Raw genomic sequence first — 17,910 nt, forward strand, 5'->3', positions numbered from 1 at the left:
ACACACGTTATCACACTGCATCGTCACAGCCACTCGGAGACGTGTGGCCTGTATCCTCCAGTGTTGCTGACGGGCAGGTGACACTAGAACAGGGAGGGACGCCACACGGCACTGAGGGTTCGCACGTGGACTGGGCCGGGCCCGGTCCAAGGCTGTGCACCTTCCCCTGCAAGGAGCCTCACCCTGGCGCTGGGCTGCAGGGCAGAGAAGATAGGGAGGGGGTGGCCCCAGCCCTCAAAACATCATGCTTGAGCTCACGCCTCCTGCCGGAAGATCAGATGTAATCAAATCAGCAACCTAGTCTGGAGACATCCTGGAAGGCTTCCTGGAGGAGGTGGCAGCTACACAGGCCCAGGAGGTGGAAAGGTGCAGGGATCTGGGCCAGGGGAGAAAGGAGGATGGGCACGGAGGTGGGCAGATGAGCCTATGGTGGTGAGTAGGTAGGTCTGACCATTCATTGATTTATTTATTTAACAAACTTCTCCCCGAGTATTTCATTGTGCACAATAGCACCTCACCTACACTGCTACACACAGTATTTCTCATAAATGTCACTAAACAAGTACTGCCCGAACCACCAGATGCAGAATGGTATTTCACAGAGAGAGCCCATGCCGACTCTAGTCCCTACCCCACCCCTGAATCTAGCGCTTACTGTGACCTTATTTGTACCCACACTTTAAACCCAACCCTAACTCTAACCTTAACCCTAAACCTCACACTAACTCTAACTTCAGTCCTAACTCTAACCCTAGACCCTAACCCTAGCTCGCCATGGACCCACCACACTCATTTCATCTCTGCTTCAGCTCTGGGAGCTGGCAGCAGCACCCCTGTGTCACAGATGAGGACGCTGAGCCCCCGAGAGGTTAAGCCCGGGAGCACGCGGCTCATACACGATGGGGCCAGGATGCAGACAAGACCCTTTGGGCTCCAGGAACATGGTCGTCCCCTTGTGAAGTCCTCCAGGCTCTGCAGAGGCGCCTGGAGCTGGGGGTCCCGGGCACTGAATCAGGAGGAAGGGTCTGGCAGGTGTGGGGACCCAGGCTCTCTGCTCTGCAGGAGATTCTTCTGGTGGGAAGTGTCTGGTGACATCAACAGCTTTGACAAGTCCTTTCTTGGCCCACTGGGCGTGAGCACCTCCAGGGAGGCTCCCGGAGCATGTGGGGATCCCCCCCAGCTTGGAGGGCTTTGTGGAGCAGGGGGAGAGGGTGGGTGAGCCTCCTGGGGTGGCGGCAGTGAGCCGGGGTGGGTTGGCAGCCTTTGCCAGCAGCGCTGGGTGACTGCCGGGTGGCTCTGGGATTGACAGAGGCCCGACTTTGGAGAACCAGCACCCGCCGTGCAGCTTTCTGAGCCTAAGGGATTCCCTCACCCTTCCCCTTGGAGGTCTTTAGCAGAGAAAAATAGGATTCCTCCCCCTGGTAAATAAGTGCAGAATCAATTTCTCTTAAATGGAATTGACTTCTCTGCAGAGGATGCATCTGGGGTGAAGGCGACCAGTGCTGAGCCTGGCAGCCTTCCCGGGGGAGTGGGGATTGGGCTGTCCATCCAGCTTGTGGGTCACAGGAAGCCCCCTCCTCTTTTGCTCAGGCTGGGGAGAACTCCGCAGGGGGCGGTTCTGGAAAGAGCCATGGTCTTGGCCTCAGGCCGTCCTGTCTGGTTCCAGCTCTGCTGTCCCTCGAGGGCACCTCTGGGGTGGCCACTGCCCTCCTCCCACCTCAGCTTCTAATCTGGGATGTGGGAATGACGATGCCCATTTACAGGGCTGTGGAGGGAACCAAATGATGGGAAAATGAGCATCATTCTCTCCCGGTCCCCTGTGTGCAAGCTCTCGGGGAAGAGCCCTGTGCTTCTGCGGGGGCAGGGGTCCGTGCCCTCCCCTGCGTCGTGATTCGTAGCCATGTCTGCGTGGCGAGGGGGGGGGGACCCTCCCTCGGTTTTTCGTCACCTGGTGCAACACCTCGCTGCCCCGGAGGGAGCAGGGCTGCTCCAGGGCCCAGGCAGCCTGCTCATTTAGGAAGGGATTTCTCAGTGGTCTTCACTGGGGGAGCGGAAGCAATTATTGAGCGCCAACTGAATGCTTTCGTCGGGGTCTAGTCTTTGTCCGCCACGTGCGCCAGCAACACCGGCATGAAAATGAGCGTCGTTCTCATGTTTTGAGGTCAGGAGGGAGAAAGACTGTGGCCAGACATGAGGGCCCCGTTCATCAGAGGTGACAGGCACTGGAGTGGCCCTGCGGCCCGTAGTGACACACGCACACACATGCACACCTATGCACGACGTGCATGCACACCCCTGACGTGTGCAGATGGAAGAGGTGATAGGCCAACGGTTCAAAGGGTTGCAGATAGTAAAATGTCCCCACTGAAAACCTCCCCTCCCTCCTGCCACCCCTCCGCCTCCAAAGGCCACCACGTTAAAAAGTTTCTTATATTCCCTTCCAGCGTGTCATCATGCATCCTCAAGTGGAAATGAATATCGATCCTTATTCCCCACCCTCACTTTTTTAATTGAGGTAAAATTCAAGTAACATAAAATCCACCATTTTAACCGTTTTGAAGTGTACAATTCAGTGGCTTTGCCTCTCCTATTTTTAACAGAAAAGTGACACCGTGCTGTTCCCCACCCCCCCGCCTCCTCTCACTGAGCTCACCATCCTGGGGCCATTTCTGCCTTGTCCGTGGGGCATCTTTGCTCTTGGACGGCTGCACGGTGTTCCCATGGGCAGCTGTGCCCTGGCAAGTGGGCGGGGCCTGTTGGTGGATCTGCACGGTGTTTCTGGTCTCCAGCTGTTATAAACAGTATCGCAGGCAATAAATTTGGACATCCCTCAGTTCATGTGCACAAGGATGTCTACAGAAGAGCTCCCTGGAGTGGAATTGCCGGGCCACGGGGTAGATGGGCTGTGATTCTGTTGGCTGTTGGGTCCCAGGGGCCTGGAAAGAGGCTCCATCGTGAGCGAGTTTGGTTCCTGCCCCTCCTGCCTGCGGCTCTTTCCCTTGTCCTGGCCCAGCCTTTCCCTCCCTGGGCTGGCATCCTTCTAAGCTCAGGTAGCGAGGACACCGGGGCCAGCCGGGGCTTGTCTGGTAGGAGGGCTTCATCCTCAAGACGTGGGCCCAGGAACAGCTCTGCTGTTGGGTGAGGAATCTGTCGAGTCCTGCGCCATCCCCCAGGGCAGAGTAGGACACTGGGCTCAGAGAGGCCAAGGGACGTGGTGACACGAGGCAGGTCTCAGGCTCTGGCAGTGGGTGCATAAGGCAGGGAGGTGCCCGCAGACCTCACACCAGGTCAGCCAGCAAGCTGCCACCCCCAGACGTGCCCTGGCTGGGTCAAGGCTGCAGTCCCTTCTCCAGGAGGGACTTTGCACAGGAGGGAGGTCACCCGACGCCCACCAGTTGTAGATCAGCCTCCTTGCCCAGCCCAGGGTGGGCAGATGCAGGTCTCTCATGAAACTGGTCCAGTTCCCAATTCACTGTGAATATTTGGGTGATTTTTCTTTTCAGTCAACGATATGAAAATCTCCCCTCCTGGGTTTTGATAATCAGCCCGTTCCCCTGGGATGGTGCTTTACAGTTTTTTTTCTTTTTTTTTTGTAAATAACTTTTATTTTTAAAAATAGGAATCTAGTAAAGTGGTTACCTGATTATGACCAGGTGTGAATCTTCTCTATTTAGTCTTTTTCTTTCAGTTATACGTATACATGTATCTATTCTTTTTCAAATGTTTTTCCCATTTAGGTTGTTACAGAATATTGAGCAGAGTTCCCTGTGCTCTACAGTAGCTCCTTGTTGGTTATCCATTTTAAATATAGCAGTGTGTACATGTCAATCCCAAACTCCCTAAGTATCCCTCCCTCCCACCCTTCTCCCCAGTAACCATTAGTTCGTTTTCTAAGTCTGTGAGTTTGTTTCTGTTTTGTAAATAAGTTCATTTGTATAATTTTTTTTAGATTCCGCATATAAGCAATATCATACAATACTTCTCTTTCTCTGTCTGACTTACTTCACTCAGTATGACAGTCTCTAGGTCCATCCATGTTGCTGCAAATGGCATTATTGCATTCTTTTTCATGGCTAAGTAGTATTCCATTGTTTATATGTACCACATCTTTATCCATTCCTCTGTTGATGGACATGTAGGTGGCTTCCATGTCTTGGCTATTGTAAACGAGTGCTTTACAGTTTTTACAGTCCTTTGATATCTGTCCATTCTCCGATGCACCGTCACCTTTCAACGAGGTTAGGGTGGATAGAGCAGGGACTTTTGTTCCCATTTTTTAGATGAGTAAACTGAGACTCAAGGGAACAGAGAATCTGCCCAACCGGTGGGGCATGACCAGCAGTGGGACAGATGAAACAAGCCGGGGCCTTCTGTATCGTGAGGGTCCCCCTGCTGGGGCCCAGGAAGGCCCCCACGGCCTCTCTGAGACTCTCATCTTCTTTGGAACAGGGTGTAAGATGCCATGGCTGGATCAGGCCTCCACAAAGGCTCACCTGGGGGCGGGGGGTATGCCTTTAGCTTACAGCTCGGTACAGAAAGCAACCCTTTGTGTGTGGGTGTGATCCACAGTCCCTCCATAATATCATATGTGAAGATCCCCGCGTGTGGTTGGCCTCCCACACTTTCTATATGTGAACACGTGTTTACAGAGAGTGAAAAACATACCTACACCTGGGCAGCGCTTTTCCGAGCATCCCGGAAGCGTATGTGCAGAGGCAATGTCATTATCAATGGGCCCTGGGTCCTTGGCTACTTTCTTCTCTGTGGATCTTCACGCCTGGCATGTTGAGAGATTAGACTGTTTGCTGAATGAATACTCGAAGTCACCATTAAAAAAATTTTATTTTCTGCCTTCTTTTTTGACCTCTGTTTTCTCCTCCTAATGTTTGATTCCTGATTTGTTGTACTTGTTCCCACATCCAAGGCCCACCACGTATTGATACAAGTTGTTATGATCTTGGGGTCATTGTTTTATCTCTCTCTTCCTCAGTTTGTTCATCTGTGTAATGGAACAGTTGGTGCATGTAAGGTGTGGCGTGGGTGGTGTATAAGCATTTGCTGTCATCAGTGGAGGTTCTGGTGAAAGACCCTGACCTCCTTCCCACCCTCAGCATCTCTCCTACAGGGAGCAGTGCATCACGGTGCAGAGAGCCAGGAGTGGGCTTCTGCCAGAGGACGTATCTACCAGGTGACCCTGGGCTGGATCCTTCCGCTTTCTGGCCTCAGTCCTCAGGTGGGCTCCTAAACCCGCAAGATGGTTCCAAGATGATGGAATGTCATACACATTCCAGCGTCAACTTCTGCACCTGGGCAAGTGGACAGGTGGGGTGGGGGTGGGGAAAGGCCACACCGGGAGATGGTCTTGGCTTTTTGGAGCCAATTTTCAACTGATTAATTCACTCAACAGCAGGAGGGAGATAGTGCAGAGGGGCAGAGAAGTGCTCTACATACAGATATCAGCATATGCAAAGGCCCTGGGGTGACTGACAGTCATGGCAGTGAGTGCATGCCTGAGGGTAGAGTGTGTTTCCTGCCAGGTCAATAGGAACAGGTCAGCAGAGTGCGAATGGAGAGGACAGGGCCCTCTTGGGTGATATGAGGAGACCCAGCTTCTCACGTAGGTGAGCAGATGGGGATCCAGGCCTGGGGAGGTGAGGACCTGACAGTGCAGCTTCTCAAACATTAAAGCACAGATTCTGAATCAGCAGGTCTTGGGTGGGGCCTCACCCAGGTTCTGCACTTCTAGGATCTCCTGGGGAGCCAGTGTGGCTGGTCCAGACCCCACCGTGAGTAGCGAGGCCCCAGACTAGTCCACACCATGGCTGGCTCTGTCTGCTTGGCCTGGAGGACATCAGTGATGCAGGGGGGCCTCCTGGGGCCTCATGGGCCAACTCTAAGTTTTCCCTTTGTCTGATGGGAAGTTGATTTCAGAGTTCACAATTAGTCCTGAGTTCTTGCTGCTCCCCCCCCCCCCTTTTTTTTGTGCAACGTGCTTATTGATTGACAGCAGAATTGAGCCTGAGTATTTGTTATTTTTCTCTGATTATTCTTGACCTCTTGTAAGGCCCACAAGTGTAAGGAGGCTTGAAAGTCTGTTCCTATTGGCTGTTCAGAAGGCTCAGGGCCCTAAGTTGGAGGTGATCTGGATGTTTCTCATTCTGAGATGGGCACATTTTGGGTGGCAGCGCTGAGCGCTCCTAATGGCAAACTCGGTGAAGATGAAGCTCGGTGAAACCCACGCTGGTGCCGGGGTTAGACCAGCTCTCGGCTCAGCGCTCTGCCCCTCCAAGAGCCCGTGCCTCGAGCCATCGCCGCCTTGCTGACTCCGACCCATATGGGTACCGACTGAGGGGAAGAGGCTCCAGCAACTTTCCATCAGTGGTGATGGTCTTGCAAATCCAACCCCAGGATTCCGGAAATAACTGACCTGGAAACGTGCCAGTGGCCGCTCAGGGGGCGGGGCCTTAGCCCTGGCGTCTGTGTTCTGATTTCTGGTATAAGCTCCTGTGCATAGATATCACCCTCCCAGCAACCTTGTGAGGTCCTATGTGAATCAGCTCCATGTCACAGATGAGGAAACTGGGGCTCAGAGGGTTTAACTGACTGGTCAGAGTGGTCCAACTGCACTGCCCCCGCCTCGTTTTATTCTCATGCCTCTGAGAAGCGGTGCCGGGAGTGCCAGCGAGACCTGATGGAGAAAATATAAACAGCGCTGTGGACACTGTTTCCAGGTGGGACTGGCCTCCATCAGCCCCGGGCACTGAGACTCCCCCACACCAGCCTGCCCTCAGAGCAAGAGATCCCTTCATGACACATCTGGGTCCTCGGCTGGTGGGCGGGGCTTCCTCCACCTACGGGGCTGTCACCATAAGCCCCATTCAGGCGCTTTGAGACACAGGCCCGGCGCCCTGTTGCACAGTGAATGTAACAGGCTCACTGGAGAGAAGAGAGAAGAGCACATTGAATGACTCACTGTCGGGTTTGGAATTGAACTGTGGAGTGGGGGCCGGAGACAGGCTGGTGGTGATGGAGCTGGGGGTCTCTCCATGAGCTGGTCGTCGATGCCAGGGTTTCCTTTCCTTCTTAAGGAGAGAGCCCTTGGCCACCCGCAGTGAGGGAGCAGGCTGGCACGGGCCCTGGATTAACGTGAGGGGCGGTGGGTGCGTGGCTCGGCTCTGGACCGGGATCTCTGGGGACCAGCGTCTGTCCCCACTGAGCCCCTTTCCCTCTCAACCTCACTCTCCCCACTTCTAGAGTGAGGCACTGGAGGAAACTGTCCCAGGTTCCCATGGGTTCTGGTGTTTAAGCTGGTGCCCATGTGGGCCTCCTTCCAGCCCCTGACCTTGACCTGCCCTCCTTGCTTCCCTGACTGGGGATACAGGGCTCAGCAGGCTTGGTGGAACTGGGAGTCCAGTAGACACGCTCTCTCCAGGGCATGGGGAGGGCTGGAGGGGCACTGAACTTGGGAACATCAGAGGCGCGGGCAGCTGCCTGGGGACCAGCTACGTTGTTCACAGGGTCCCGTGCGTCGTGAAAACCTAGGGCCCCTGTTCAAGCTTTTTAAGAATTTCAAGACAGTGACGGCAGAGAATTAAACCAAGCGCAGGGCCTCCTGAGCGCAGGCCCGAACATCTGCACAGGCCGGTGCCTGCCCACCTGGCCCGGCTGCCGGGGACGCTCTCGCTGGGTAAGGGGGTTGGGGGATCTCACGCCCACCAGGCTTCCTGAGCCTCCCGCCCTGAGGGTCGGGCTGGGCATTGCTGTGAGTGAGCCTAGGGCTCAAGAACCCGGCGTGCTCTGCACCCTCGGGTGGTGTCTGCTGGGGTCAGAAGGAGGGGTGGTCCAGGCAGACGGGCTCTGGAGGGAACCAGACATCGGGGTAGTGGGGTTGGCTGTGGCTCGGCCTGAGGGACAGATTCTGGTTCCTCTCGTCATCAGCTTCTGTCCGGGGATATTCATTCCTTTACTCATTCATTCACTCACTCAACAAACTTTGGTGAACTTTTGCGCTGAGCTCAGCTCTGGGAATTTAGGGTGGATCGAAGGAGCACTAACCCTAACCTCTGCCTTCCCAGAGCTTCCGGCCCAGCGGCCTCAGGGACAGGCAGGTTTCGGGAAAGTCCAGAGAGGTTGGCTCCTCTGGGGTCACGGCTTGGTCTCTCGGGGCGGAGGGCCGCTGGCTGGACCTTGGTGAGGGCACAGCCAGGAAGCCAGGGGCGTCTGCGCGTCCCATGCCGGGAAGGCAGACATCACGGGGAAGCCGGGGGATGGAAACAGAGCCAATGAAAGCCCTGGATTGGCCACAAGAGGCCCTGGTTCTGTGGTGTACAATGTCAGACGAGCCACTTGTCAGCTCTGTGACTCGGTTTCCTCATCAGTAAAATGGGAACAATAGTAGCGACCCCTCGCTGGGGGGCCGAGTGAGGATCCGATGATAAACGTGCCGAACTGGCACAGCGTAAGCCCCCAGCGCCCCCATCATGAGCCTGCCCACCCCCAGGGCCCAGAGGACCGGAAGGCAGAAAGCAGGACACGGGCGTGATGAGGGATAGTGTGGTGATAGTGTTGCTGTGGCCTGCCCTCCCTCGTGATGCAGGGGCAGCTCACAATCCTTGTCTTCTCCTTGGATTTCCTACCGTCCTGGGACTCCAGTGGGCTGTGGGCTCAGGCGGCCCCTGGGGCGGGGAGGAGACCCTTGGCAACGGCCCGAACACGGAAGCCCCAACTCACATTCCGCATTTTTCTCCCGCCCAGATCAAAGCGCCCCAGAGCTGCAGTAACACACCAGCTGCTGGAAAAATAGCTCCTGGGATATTTCATTTCCAAACCCACTAGCTGAGGGCCCCAGAAGGCACGTCATACATTTTAGTTCTTTGAAACAACGTTGAATAGACGTTTATTCTGGAACATGGGTTTAGCCTGGCAGTTAGCTCTGAAGTCCCATAGTTTCTGCATCCGGGAAGCAGACATCCCCCTCGTCTGCTTCCTGGATGAGTCATTTTTGGCGCAGTATTTAAGCTTTCTTTGCTGTAGTTACTTCATCTGTCAAATGGGGATCATAACACGGTGGCCCCATAGGGTTCCCGGGGGTAGAGTTGACGTGGGTGAACCGCGTGCCCTGGTGCCCACACGTCGGTGACAAAGCTGGCATTGGCGAGTGTTAACAAGGTGTGTGGGGGTCACTTCCCAGGTGCTGCTGACAACTTCATCCCCATCCTCCCAGGGGATGCTGGGTATTATTTCCTCATTGTACATCCAGAAACCGAGGTGCCTGGAGCTTGAAGGTTCTGCCCCCAAAGCAGAGGGGTCCTTCCCGCTGCCAACTTCAGAGTCAGGGGTGCTGGCTGGGGCTGCCCTGTTCTCTCCATCCCCCAGGCTGACCAGCTGGGCAGCTCCTTGCGTCAGCCCCGAGCAGGCACGACCCGGGTCCTGGTCTCGGGACCCCAGACTCTCCTCTGGCTTAGTAGGTCAGGGTGGTGCTGGGAGAGCGAGTCCGTCCCCCTGCATGAAGAGGGATGGTGCCCTCTTGACAGAAGAGGGTGGCTTGTGAGTGGATGTCCAGGGCATCGCCTCTGCCTGGCTTCACTGCCTTAATTATTGTCACTTAGAGAAATGCCACCTCTGTTTCTTCCAACAAGCGGCTTGAGTGCTCATAATACAGCAGGCGCTGTGCCCAGTGCTGGGCATAAAACAAGACACAGTCCCCTCCCTAAAGGGCTCATTACCCAGTGTTGGTAACAGACCCCGTGAGCTGTGCTGGGGGAGCGGGAAACGCAGGGTCTGAAGGATTTTGGAGGGGACGTTGAATCCAGGGGAGGGGTCTGGGGGACTTCCTGGAGGCGGTGTCAATTAGCCTGAGATCTGAAAGCTGAGTAGCATTTAACCAAGGCATTAGAGGTGGTGAGGGGAAGAGGGTCCCAAGATGAGAAACAGCTTGTGTAAAGGCCAGGAATGGCTGGAGCTTAGGGTGAAGGGGGTGGGCATGAGTGGGGAATGTCACCCAGAAGGGAGTGGGAGGGGGAACCCCTTGGTGATTGTCCACAGCGGCAGAACTAGTCCACATGGGCAGAAGTTACCGGGAGACTGGGCTCAGCCCACGCAGGGGCCCGGGCACCACGGTAGGGGCTGAGTCCCCCGCCCCTCCAGGTGTGCGAGCAGAGCCCAGATGGCAGGTGCTCGAGAAGGCTGTGGGGGCGAGGATTTCACCCTGGATGGGGCCGGATTAAACAGACTTTGAGGTCCCTTCCAGCTGTCACACTCCCGCTTCTTGAAATCCCCTCTGGGAACAGCAAGAGTATAAAATATAAATCAATAGGTTAAAAATACGCTTGTCTCCTGCGCCCAGGGCCTGTCATTCTGCTGCCTTCCCCCAATCTTCAGAGGATTCCTGCTTGACTAGGGCAGCCTGAGAGCCCGGCAGGAGAAAATAGCTTTGTTCCCGAGCAAGGCAGGCTGATCGCGCCTCCAGTGACAAGACCTCTGGTTTTTGTTTTTTTTTTAATCATCGCTGCCTCTAAAATGCACACTGTCCTGTTTCACTTGACATCCCTTCCTTGTATCTTCCCTGCTTTAATCACCAGGGAAAGAAAGACCAGCCAAACTGCTGCAACGGCTACGCCCCCAAAGACGGAGAGCAGAGAAAGTCCTGCTCGTGAGAAGGAACCAAACTTGGGGATGGCCAGTGTGGTGACCCTAAATTAACCAGGCCAACGGCTCCGCTGGGACCTAAGGGCTGTTCCCACTTTACCTTCCGGGGTTCCCATGGCAACGGGAATGTTAGGAGCAGCTAATAGGGTCTGGCAGTGAGTGAAATGAAATTTGATGTACAGGAAAATGCAGTGGCTCGTGAAGTAATTGGGGAGGGGGCTCTTTTCCTGCCCGGCAGGTGAATGAAGCCTCGTTTCCTTGTGATTGTTACATTTTTGAGGGGAGAGTTTTTGGGTGCTCTTACACACAGTTATTTTCATTTTTATAAACAGTTGCATTTGCTGCACAGGCATGAAATGAAGATGTCTTGTTACGTAGGGCCCAGTGTGTGCGGTGAATAGTTTAGCACCAATAAATAGTGTGTGTGCCGTCGATGATTTATGGGCCCCTCCAGCTGTCCCAGCTCTCCTCGCCCACCTTCCCAGCCCGCTGTCGCGGGCTCTGTCATCAGCTGCCACTCCGGGGTACGTAATGACACCAAGTACTTCCGGGGATGCCCTTGTCTTGTCTTGCGTGCCAGCTGGACACTCTCGAAGGCGCTGGTGGGGACTAAGCCCCTCTTTGGAAGCCTTGCCCCATGCGTCCTGTGCCCACCAGGACCACCACCTCAGCATCCCTTGGACCACAGTTTGAGATAGTCCAGGCCCGAGCTGGAGTGATTCCTGCCGAGTGGCAGCTACTGGGTGGACCTCACAGAACTGGGATGTTCCCAAAATCATTCTGAGGAGCAGAAACCAGCGCCGGGTCTGCTCTGGGGCAAGGTGGCCAGGACTCCGGGGTCAACTAGAGAGGCCCGGGCAGCTGACACTGGAGAGACCCCAAATCCTGGGTGGGGGAAGTGTCATTTTATATTATATCCCCCGTTCAGAACCTTGAAATCCACTGATTTCTGCCTTTGTCTTTGTTGCCACCACAGGTGATCTTGATCCTGACGAAGTATTACCATGCAGACATGGGGAAGGTTCTGGAAAGTTCTCTGTGGCGGTAAGTCAGCCCGAGGGTGGGCCTTTTCTCCTCCCATACCTGCGCGTCTCCAAGGCCGGGGTCTGAGATCCCAAGGCCCGGCTGGAGCAGCCCCCGTATGCTGGCGGCCTCTCGACTTTTCTTTGGCTAGAAAATGCATACAGAAGTTGAAAGCTAATAAAGAGTTTCGTCAGTGACACAGACAGGGCTGGAGAACAGACAACTGTTCAGAAAGCTTCTTTGCTTTCTTTCCTTTCTGTGTGTGTTCTTCTCCCCTCGCCTTTTTTCCTCCCCCGGGGAAGGGGGTTTGCATTGTGAATTCAGGTCAGTGCGCAATTTCCTCTGCTTGTACTCTGAGCTTCCGACACAGCTCCTGGAGTCCCCCAAACACGCCGATTATCCTCACGGTCCGGGTGTCTTTTTTTCTTCCTGGCTCAGCCCGAGAGCTTGGTAAATAAATAACGCCCCCGGCCAACAACGGGTACTATCTCTTTATATGTGAAATGTGAATTCAGCCCCAGAACTAGGCAGCCTCTTTGATGTTTTAAATGAGGTGGGAGAGAAGGAGGCCTTGAGAAGTCATTTTGGTTAATGATCATCTTTGTATTTACGTCTGCTCACCCAGGAAGGGGAAGGAAGTTTCCCAGCATCTTGGGCTGTGGTTTCAAAGCTTCTCTCAGGCAAGGATGCTGGGTCCTCCGGCCCCGTGCGCCATTCCCATGTTCTCTGGGTGTTGAACCGTTTTGCTTTCCAAGATGTGTTTCTTGAGTAATAATTAATTGGTTTTTTTATTTGAAATCCATTAAAAACACCGAAACCTGCTGATCAGGACTCCTGATTTATGTGCAACCACCTTGAGATGATTTATTTTTGACTTTTGGCTTTGCTTTTAGGGAAGGCGCTCCGTGATTCATTGTTGGTTCTTACTGAGGGAATTCCGTAATGCTTTGGCAAGTTGCCGAGATGACCCTTGAGTTGGGTGCTTTCTTTGCTAGATGAGGAGCAGTGTCGCCTTGGACCAGCCGGCTTGGTCGCCCTGGTGCTGATGTGGGGTTCGGGGAGCCGGGTGTTTTCCTTCCCTTTGCCAACAGAAGCACCTTTCCTAGCCTGCCCCTCTCAGCCGTGGATTTGCCTCCCAAACTCACCAGCCTGCTTTCCAATTCCATCGCCGGCCTCAGGACAAGCAGTCTGCGACAGATGTTTTCCTGCTGAGACCCCCAACTTCTTTGTGTGTTGGTACGTTCTAATCTCGTGCCTTGAAGCAACACGTCCACCAAGGAGGTTGCTTTCATAAATACCCCTCCAGGGTCCGATAAGGCCATTCGTTGTTTGGGATGAGAGCAGGAAGTGGTGAGAGCATTTAAGTTCCAGTGACGTCTCATCGGCTGCCCTTTGAAGATTCACATTTGAGGACTGGTTTCAGGGCCAGTCTCCTCGGGAAGGGCCGGCCCCTGGAGGGCTCCCTCCTGCCAGGTGGATGGTCCAAGGACAGGTCCCCTTGGCTGCAAAGTGGAGAGAGGCACTTGTCTTCTCTTCCTCCAAGCGGAATTCCTCGACTAACGAACGCATTCCCCAACTCCTGCCTGTCAGCCCAGATCTCCATGAACGTTCGCTAATCCACCCGGAGTGTGGGTACCAGCTTCCCTCTGCTCTCGCAGCATCTCAGCACCGCTGGGGACGGAGAGAGTGAGGTTATCGGAAATGTTGCTTCGGGTAGTCAGCGGGCCTTCCTGGTGTAATGTGTGCTGATTCAGACAGAGTTGCTGGGTGTGGTTAAAATTTGCTAGGAGTCCTCGTCGGGGTAGCGTGGCGGGTGGAACAGACCTTGGCCAGCCCCACAGCATGGGGACCAGGCCTCCAGACCCAGAATTCTTCAGAAGCAGGTAGGGAAACCAGGATGTTACCGACCAGGGTTCTTGGCCTCCTTAATCAATAGAAATTGATCAGAGGCCAGACAAGAAATTCAGGCAAGGCTTTACTGGGGCCCCTGCGGCAGCAGGGGGGAGCGAAAGCAAACAACAGGTTCCCTTGCTCGGTCCCTGAGGGGGGCGAGCTGGTTCCTTATATGGGGTGAGGGGAGGGGCAGGTCCCAGGGAAGGGGCAGCTTAAGTGGTTCGACCACCCCTTCGGTGGGGTTGAGTGCAGGGGGGCAGGGGGGCATGCTCAGGACCCTGCTTTTGCTGCCGGCTCTTCAGAAGTGGCAGTTGGGTTTTTGGTCTTTTCGTCTTTTGGTCTTTTTGCACATGCACGCAGTTATTTTTAGATCCTTATAGTTTCTTTGTATTTTGTTGCTGGAGGAGATGTTTGTCCAGGTGCAAGCGCTGCAGCAAAGGGTCCCAGGTCCCAGCCTGTCTCAAGGAGGCCAAACCACCCACCTCAGAGCTGCTCCACAGGGACCTCTCTTTCTTCCCAAGAGCCTCAGTCTCCTTGTCTGTAAAATGGGGATAAAATATCCCTGGATGGGAGGTTGTGCAGCTGAAGGAGATTACCTGTGAATCGTCCCCAGGACAGCACACCCTCTAAAGTTAGTTTTTCTCCAAAGCAAATCAACAGATTTAAATTTTCCACATTCCTTTCTCATTCCTGTCTCTAGACTCAGACATTTTCTCTCCTTTATTAAAAATACATGCAGAAGCATCAGTCATTTCAAGAAAGTTCACCCACATCCCCACGCGTCGGGCCCAATTACTTTCTTTGTTTATCTCATCCCTCTTATGCTGAGATAGTTGTACAGGGAAACGTAGAATAAAGTTGTGAATCTTCTTTCTGTCACACATACAAGATGTTTCCCGTTTTTCCATGTTGTACCACGGGCTGCGTCACGATATTTTTATGGCCCCGCACTCGCCCCTTGAATTGATTCATTCTAGTACTTAGCCCTGCTGCTGCTGTAAGAAGTTTCGGCATGGCGCTTTCCTTTCCATTTTGTTCCCTGGGAAGCATCTTAGGGAGTTCTATTTCGGAGCCAGACGGTCTGAGCAGATTTACGGCTGGCGTGCTGAAGGGCCAAATTCTTTTCCAGAAGGAAAGCAACTCTCCACCTGGGGCAGTGCCCTGCCTCCTGGCCAGCTTCAGGCTGACAGCTTTTCTAAAACTTGCTAACCTACCGGCCCAAAGGGACTGCAGTGCCATTTTCATTTGCATGCCTGTGATTCCTAGCAAGGGTGGGCAGTTTCTGTGTTTAAGCACATTTTCTCTTGTGAGCATCGTCTACTCATGTCCTCTCTATTTTTTTTTTTTTAAAGTTATACAATTTTTATTTATTTATTTATTTATGGCTGTGTTGGGTCTTCGTTTCTGTGCGAGGGCTTTCTCCAGTTGCGGCAAGCGGGGGCCACTCTTCATTGCGGTGCGCGGGCCTCTCACCATCGCGGCCTCTCTTGTTGCGGAGCACAGGCTCCAGACACGCAGGCTCAGTAGTTGTGGCTCACGGGCCCAGTTGCTCTCCGGCATGTGGGATCCTCCCAGACCAGGGCTCGAACCCGTGTCCCCTGCATTGGCAGGCAGATTCTCAACCACTGCGCCACCAGGGAAGCGAAGCCCCCTCTCTATTTTGAGACTTGTGCGAGTTTGTTTGGAAGGGGCAAGATTGGCATCGGTCATTTTTGGGGATGCCACCCGCCCTCTGTCTGCCATTTAGGGTGCACGTGGAGGGAGGTTAAGGGTGCCAGTGCCTGGCAACACGTATTCAATGAAGTTATTAAAGACACACTTATTGAACGTGCACCCAGCCTCCCAAGAATTCTCCTGCGTAATTGCAATAAGTACATTTTTAATGACAGGTGTGGTATTTACATTCTGGAAATGGCTCTCCGAAATCTAAGCTGAATGCATTTTTAATTGTCCTGCATTTCATGGGCCACTTGTCAGGAGTGTCTCTCCCTGGCTGGCTTCTATGGTCTAGCACTCTGCCCCTTCCTTCTGCGTGGGTGCTGTTCTCTGTTCAGCCTCCGGGCCCCTTTGCATCAGTGCAAGCGTGGGTGGGAGGGAGGGAGCCCCGCCCCACTGAGAAAGCTGCTGGTTGGCATCAGGGGTTGGACGAGAACAGAGCTGGTCCGCCTCCCCTCCTGGAGCCTCCTGAGGCGAATGGTAACTAGAGGAGCCGGCTGACCCTGCCCTGGCCTGCATGTCCAGTCTGTGCAAATGTCCTGGGGCTGCTGGGATAAATGACTGAACACTGGGGGCTTACAGCAAGAAGAATTTGTTCTCTCGCAGTCCTACAGGCCAGAAGTCCGAAATCGAGATGCGGGCAGGGCCGGGCTCCTGTTGGAGGCTCTAGAGGAGGAGCCTTGTTGCCTCTTCCAGCTCCTGGTGGCGCTCCTAGTGGCCGAATCTCTCCCATCTCTGCCTCCATCTTCACCTGGCCTCCCCCCTGCACCGCGTGTGTCTCTCCTCCGTGCGTTCCTTATAAGGGCACTTATCTTTGGATTTACGACACACCCAGGTAATCCAGGGTGATCTCATCTCCAGATCTCTAACTTAATTACATCTGCAAAGGCCTCTTTTCCAAATAAGGTCGCACACAGTCTCTGGGGGTTAGGATGAGGACAGACCTTTCTGGCGCTACCGTTCAGCCCAGTACACAGTCCATCGCCAAGCTGTGGCATCACACCTGGATCTGTTTGCCTCGATGGCTCCTGCACCTGTCCCTGTCCTCTCTCCCCGCAGCCACGCTCCCCTCTACATCCTCAGGGGATCCCAGCCCACCTCACTGCCTCCACCCCCCAGCCCCTCTCCTTGCAAGGCCTTAGGGACCTGACATGCACACATGCACACACGCCCACATCTTGTCCTGCTTACTTGCCCTGGTTGCCCCCGTGGCCAACACCCGTGCATCGCCGCCACTCCCCATCCAAGTCCGGGCAGGGGGATTTCGGTGGGCAGAGCCAGAAGCTGCAGTGGCAAGTATAGAAGAACAAGGATGCTCATGGAGCATCTAAAGGCCTCACGTGCAATTTTTATCTCCTCCATGATAGAACTGTAACGATTTTAAGATCAGGATAAATAGTCTTAGAAATATGAAAATTAGAATGGAGTGATCTGTACGTGTCCCCTTATGTTCCTGCACCCCGTCTTGCAGGAGGATGTCAGAGGTTCTTCCCGTGGTTCAGGGCTCTCTCCTAGGTGCCGAGGGAGTTCAGGCAGAGTGGGTGACAGACAGGAACTGATGGGGCTCCAGGAGGCCGGCCTTTCAGTGTGCAAACGGAGACCCACTGTTTTTCCATGATTGCCCCTTCCCTCCTGCGAGAAGCCTTCCTAGACATTCTCCTCCCAATCCCTCCTCTGTCCATCACTGTATTTCTGTTTAAGTTCTATGTGGGATACGTGCTTTATACATGAACGGTAAGAATCTTCACACCCCTCAAGAACCAATTTGTGCCCCCTTGGGGGCGATATTGTCCCCAGTTGAAAAATCCATCTCCCAAAGAAGGGCTTCTCCCACTTTCAGGGGCGTGTGAATCACCTGGGATCTGGCTGAAATTCAGACTCTGATTCCCAGGTCTGGGCGGGGCCTGATGCGCCACATTTTTAACAAGTTTCAGGTGACACTGAGCTTGCTGGGCTACTAGGCAAACTCTGAGCAGTGCTGGGCAATGCTCACGGCTCGCATTACTTGGTCTGGGCGACCGCAGGGCCGAGTTTCAAGAGCCCAGATTGCTGCTGGCCAACCCGGGCTGGGGTCCTGAGAGGCCCATTTTGTGTCTCCGAAGCTGGATCCCAAATGGCCAGGGAGACTCGGCTGCCTCACAAATGCTCCTAACAAGGTAGACGCAAGCCCTCGAGAGCTGAGCAATGGCCAGTGGGTAGGCAGTGGGCCCTTAGCGGGAGGTACGTAAAAGTCACTTAAAAAGCTCTTAAAAACTACCGCCGCTTGGGCCCTGCCTTGGAAGATGTGGACTCAGTGTGGGGATGTCTCAGAAGTGCCCCAGGGGAGAACAGCCCCAGGAAGGGCTGGTCCAGAGCAGTGCACCTCAGACTTCCCTGGTCTGCATTTCGAACGGGCTCCTGGATGTGCCCAGGCTGCTGGTCCAGGGACCACACTTTGAGTAGCCAGGGGCTGGGCTGGCTAGCAGTGAGGCTTAGCATCCTGCCGGCGTCCCAGGGCACTTGGACTGGCACCCACGTCACATCCCCCGCAGAGACGCTGAGCCCCTGACTCCTATCCCATCCCCCACCCCAGCTCCTCCACTCCCCACCGCCCCATTATTCCTGGGTCTCCAGCCACCCGGCCTGCTGGCT

The 17,910-nt window shown here is 54.4% G+C and overlaps 1 protein-coding gene across 3 annotated transcripts in view; it reads left to right on the plus strand.

The window, feature by feature from the left end:
* SORCS2 (sortilin related VPS10 domain containing receptor 2) overlaps positions 1-17,910 on the plus strand; it is a 506,781-nt gene that overhangs the window by 176,836 nt on the left and 312,035 nt on the right. For all 3 annotated transcript variants that reach the window (XM_059923653.1, XM_059923654.1, XM_059923655.1), the window contains exon 2: positions 11,624-11,691. In XM_059923653.1, the coding sequence (XP_059779636.1) occupies positions 11,624-11,691 (68 nt within the window). The remainder of the gene's footprint in view (positions 1-11,623; positions 11,692-17,910) is intronic.

This window comes from Balaenoptera ricei, chromosome 5 (assembly GCF_028023285.1).
Source record: "Balaenoptera ricei isolate mBalRic1 chromosome 5, mBalRic1.hap2, whole genome shotgun sequence".
NCBI classification, from domain to species: Eukaryota; Metazoa; Chordata; class Mammalia; order Artiodactyla; family Balaenopteridae; genus Balaenoptera; species Balaenoptera ricei.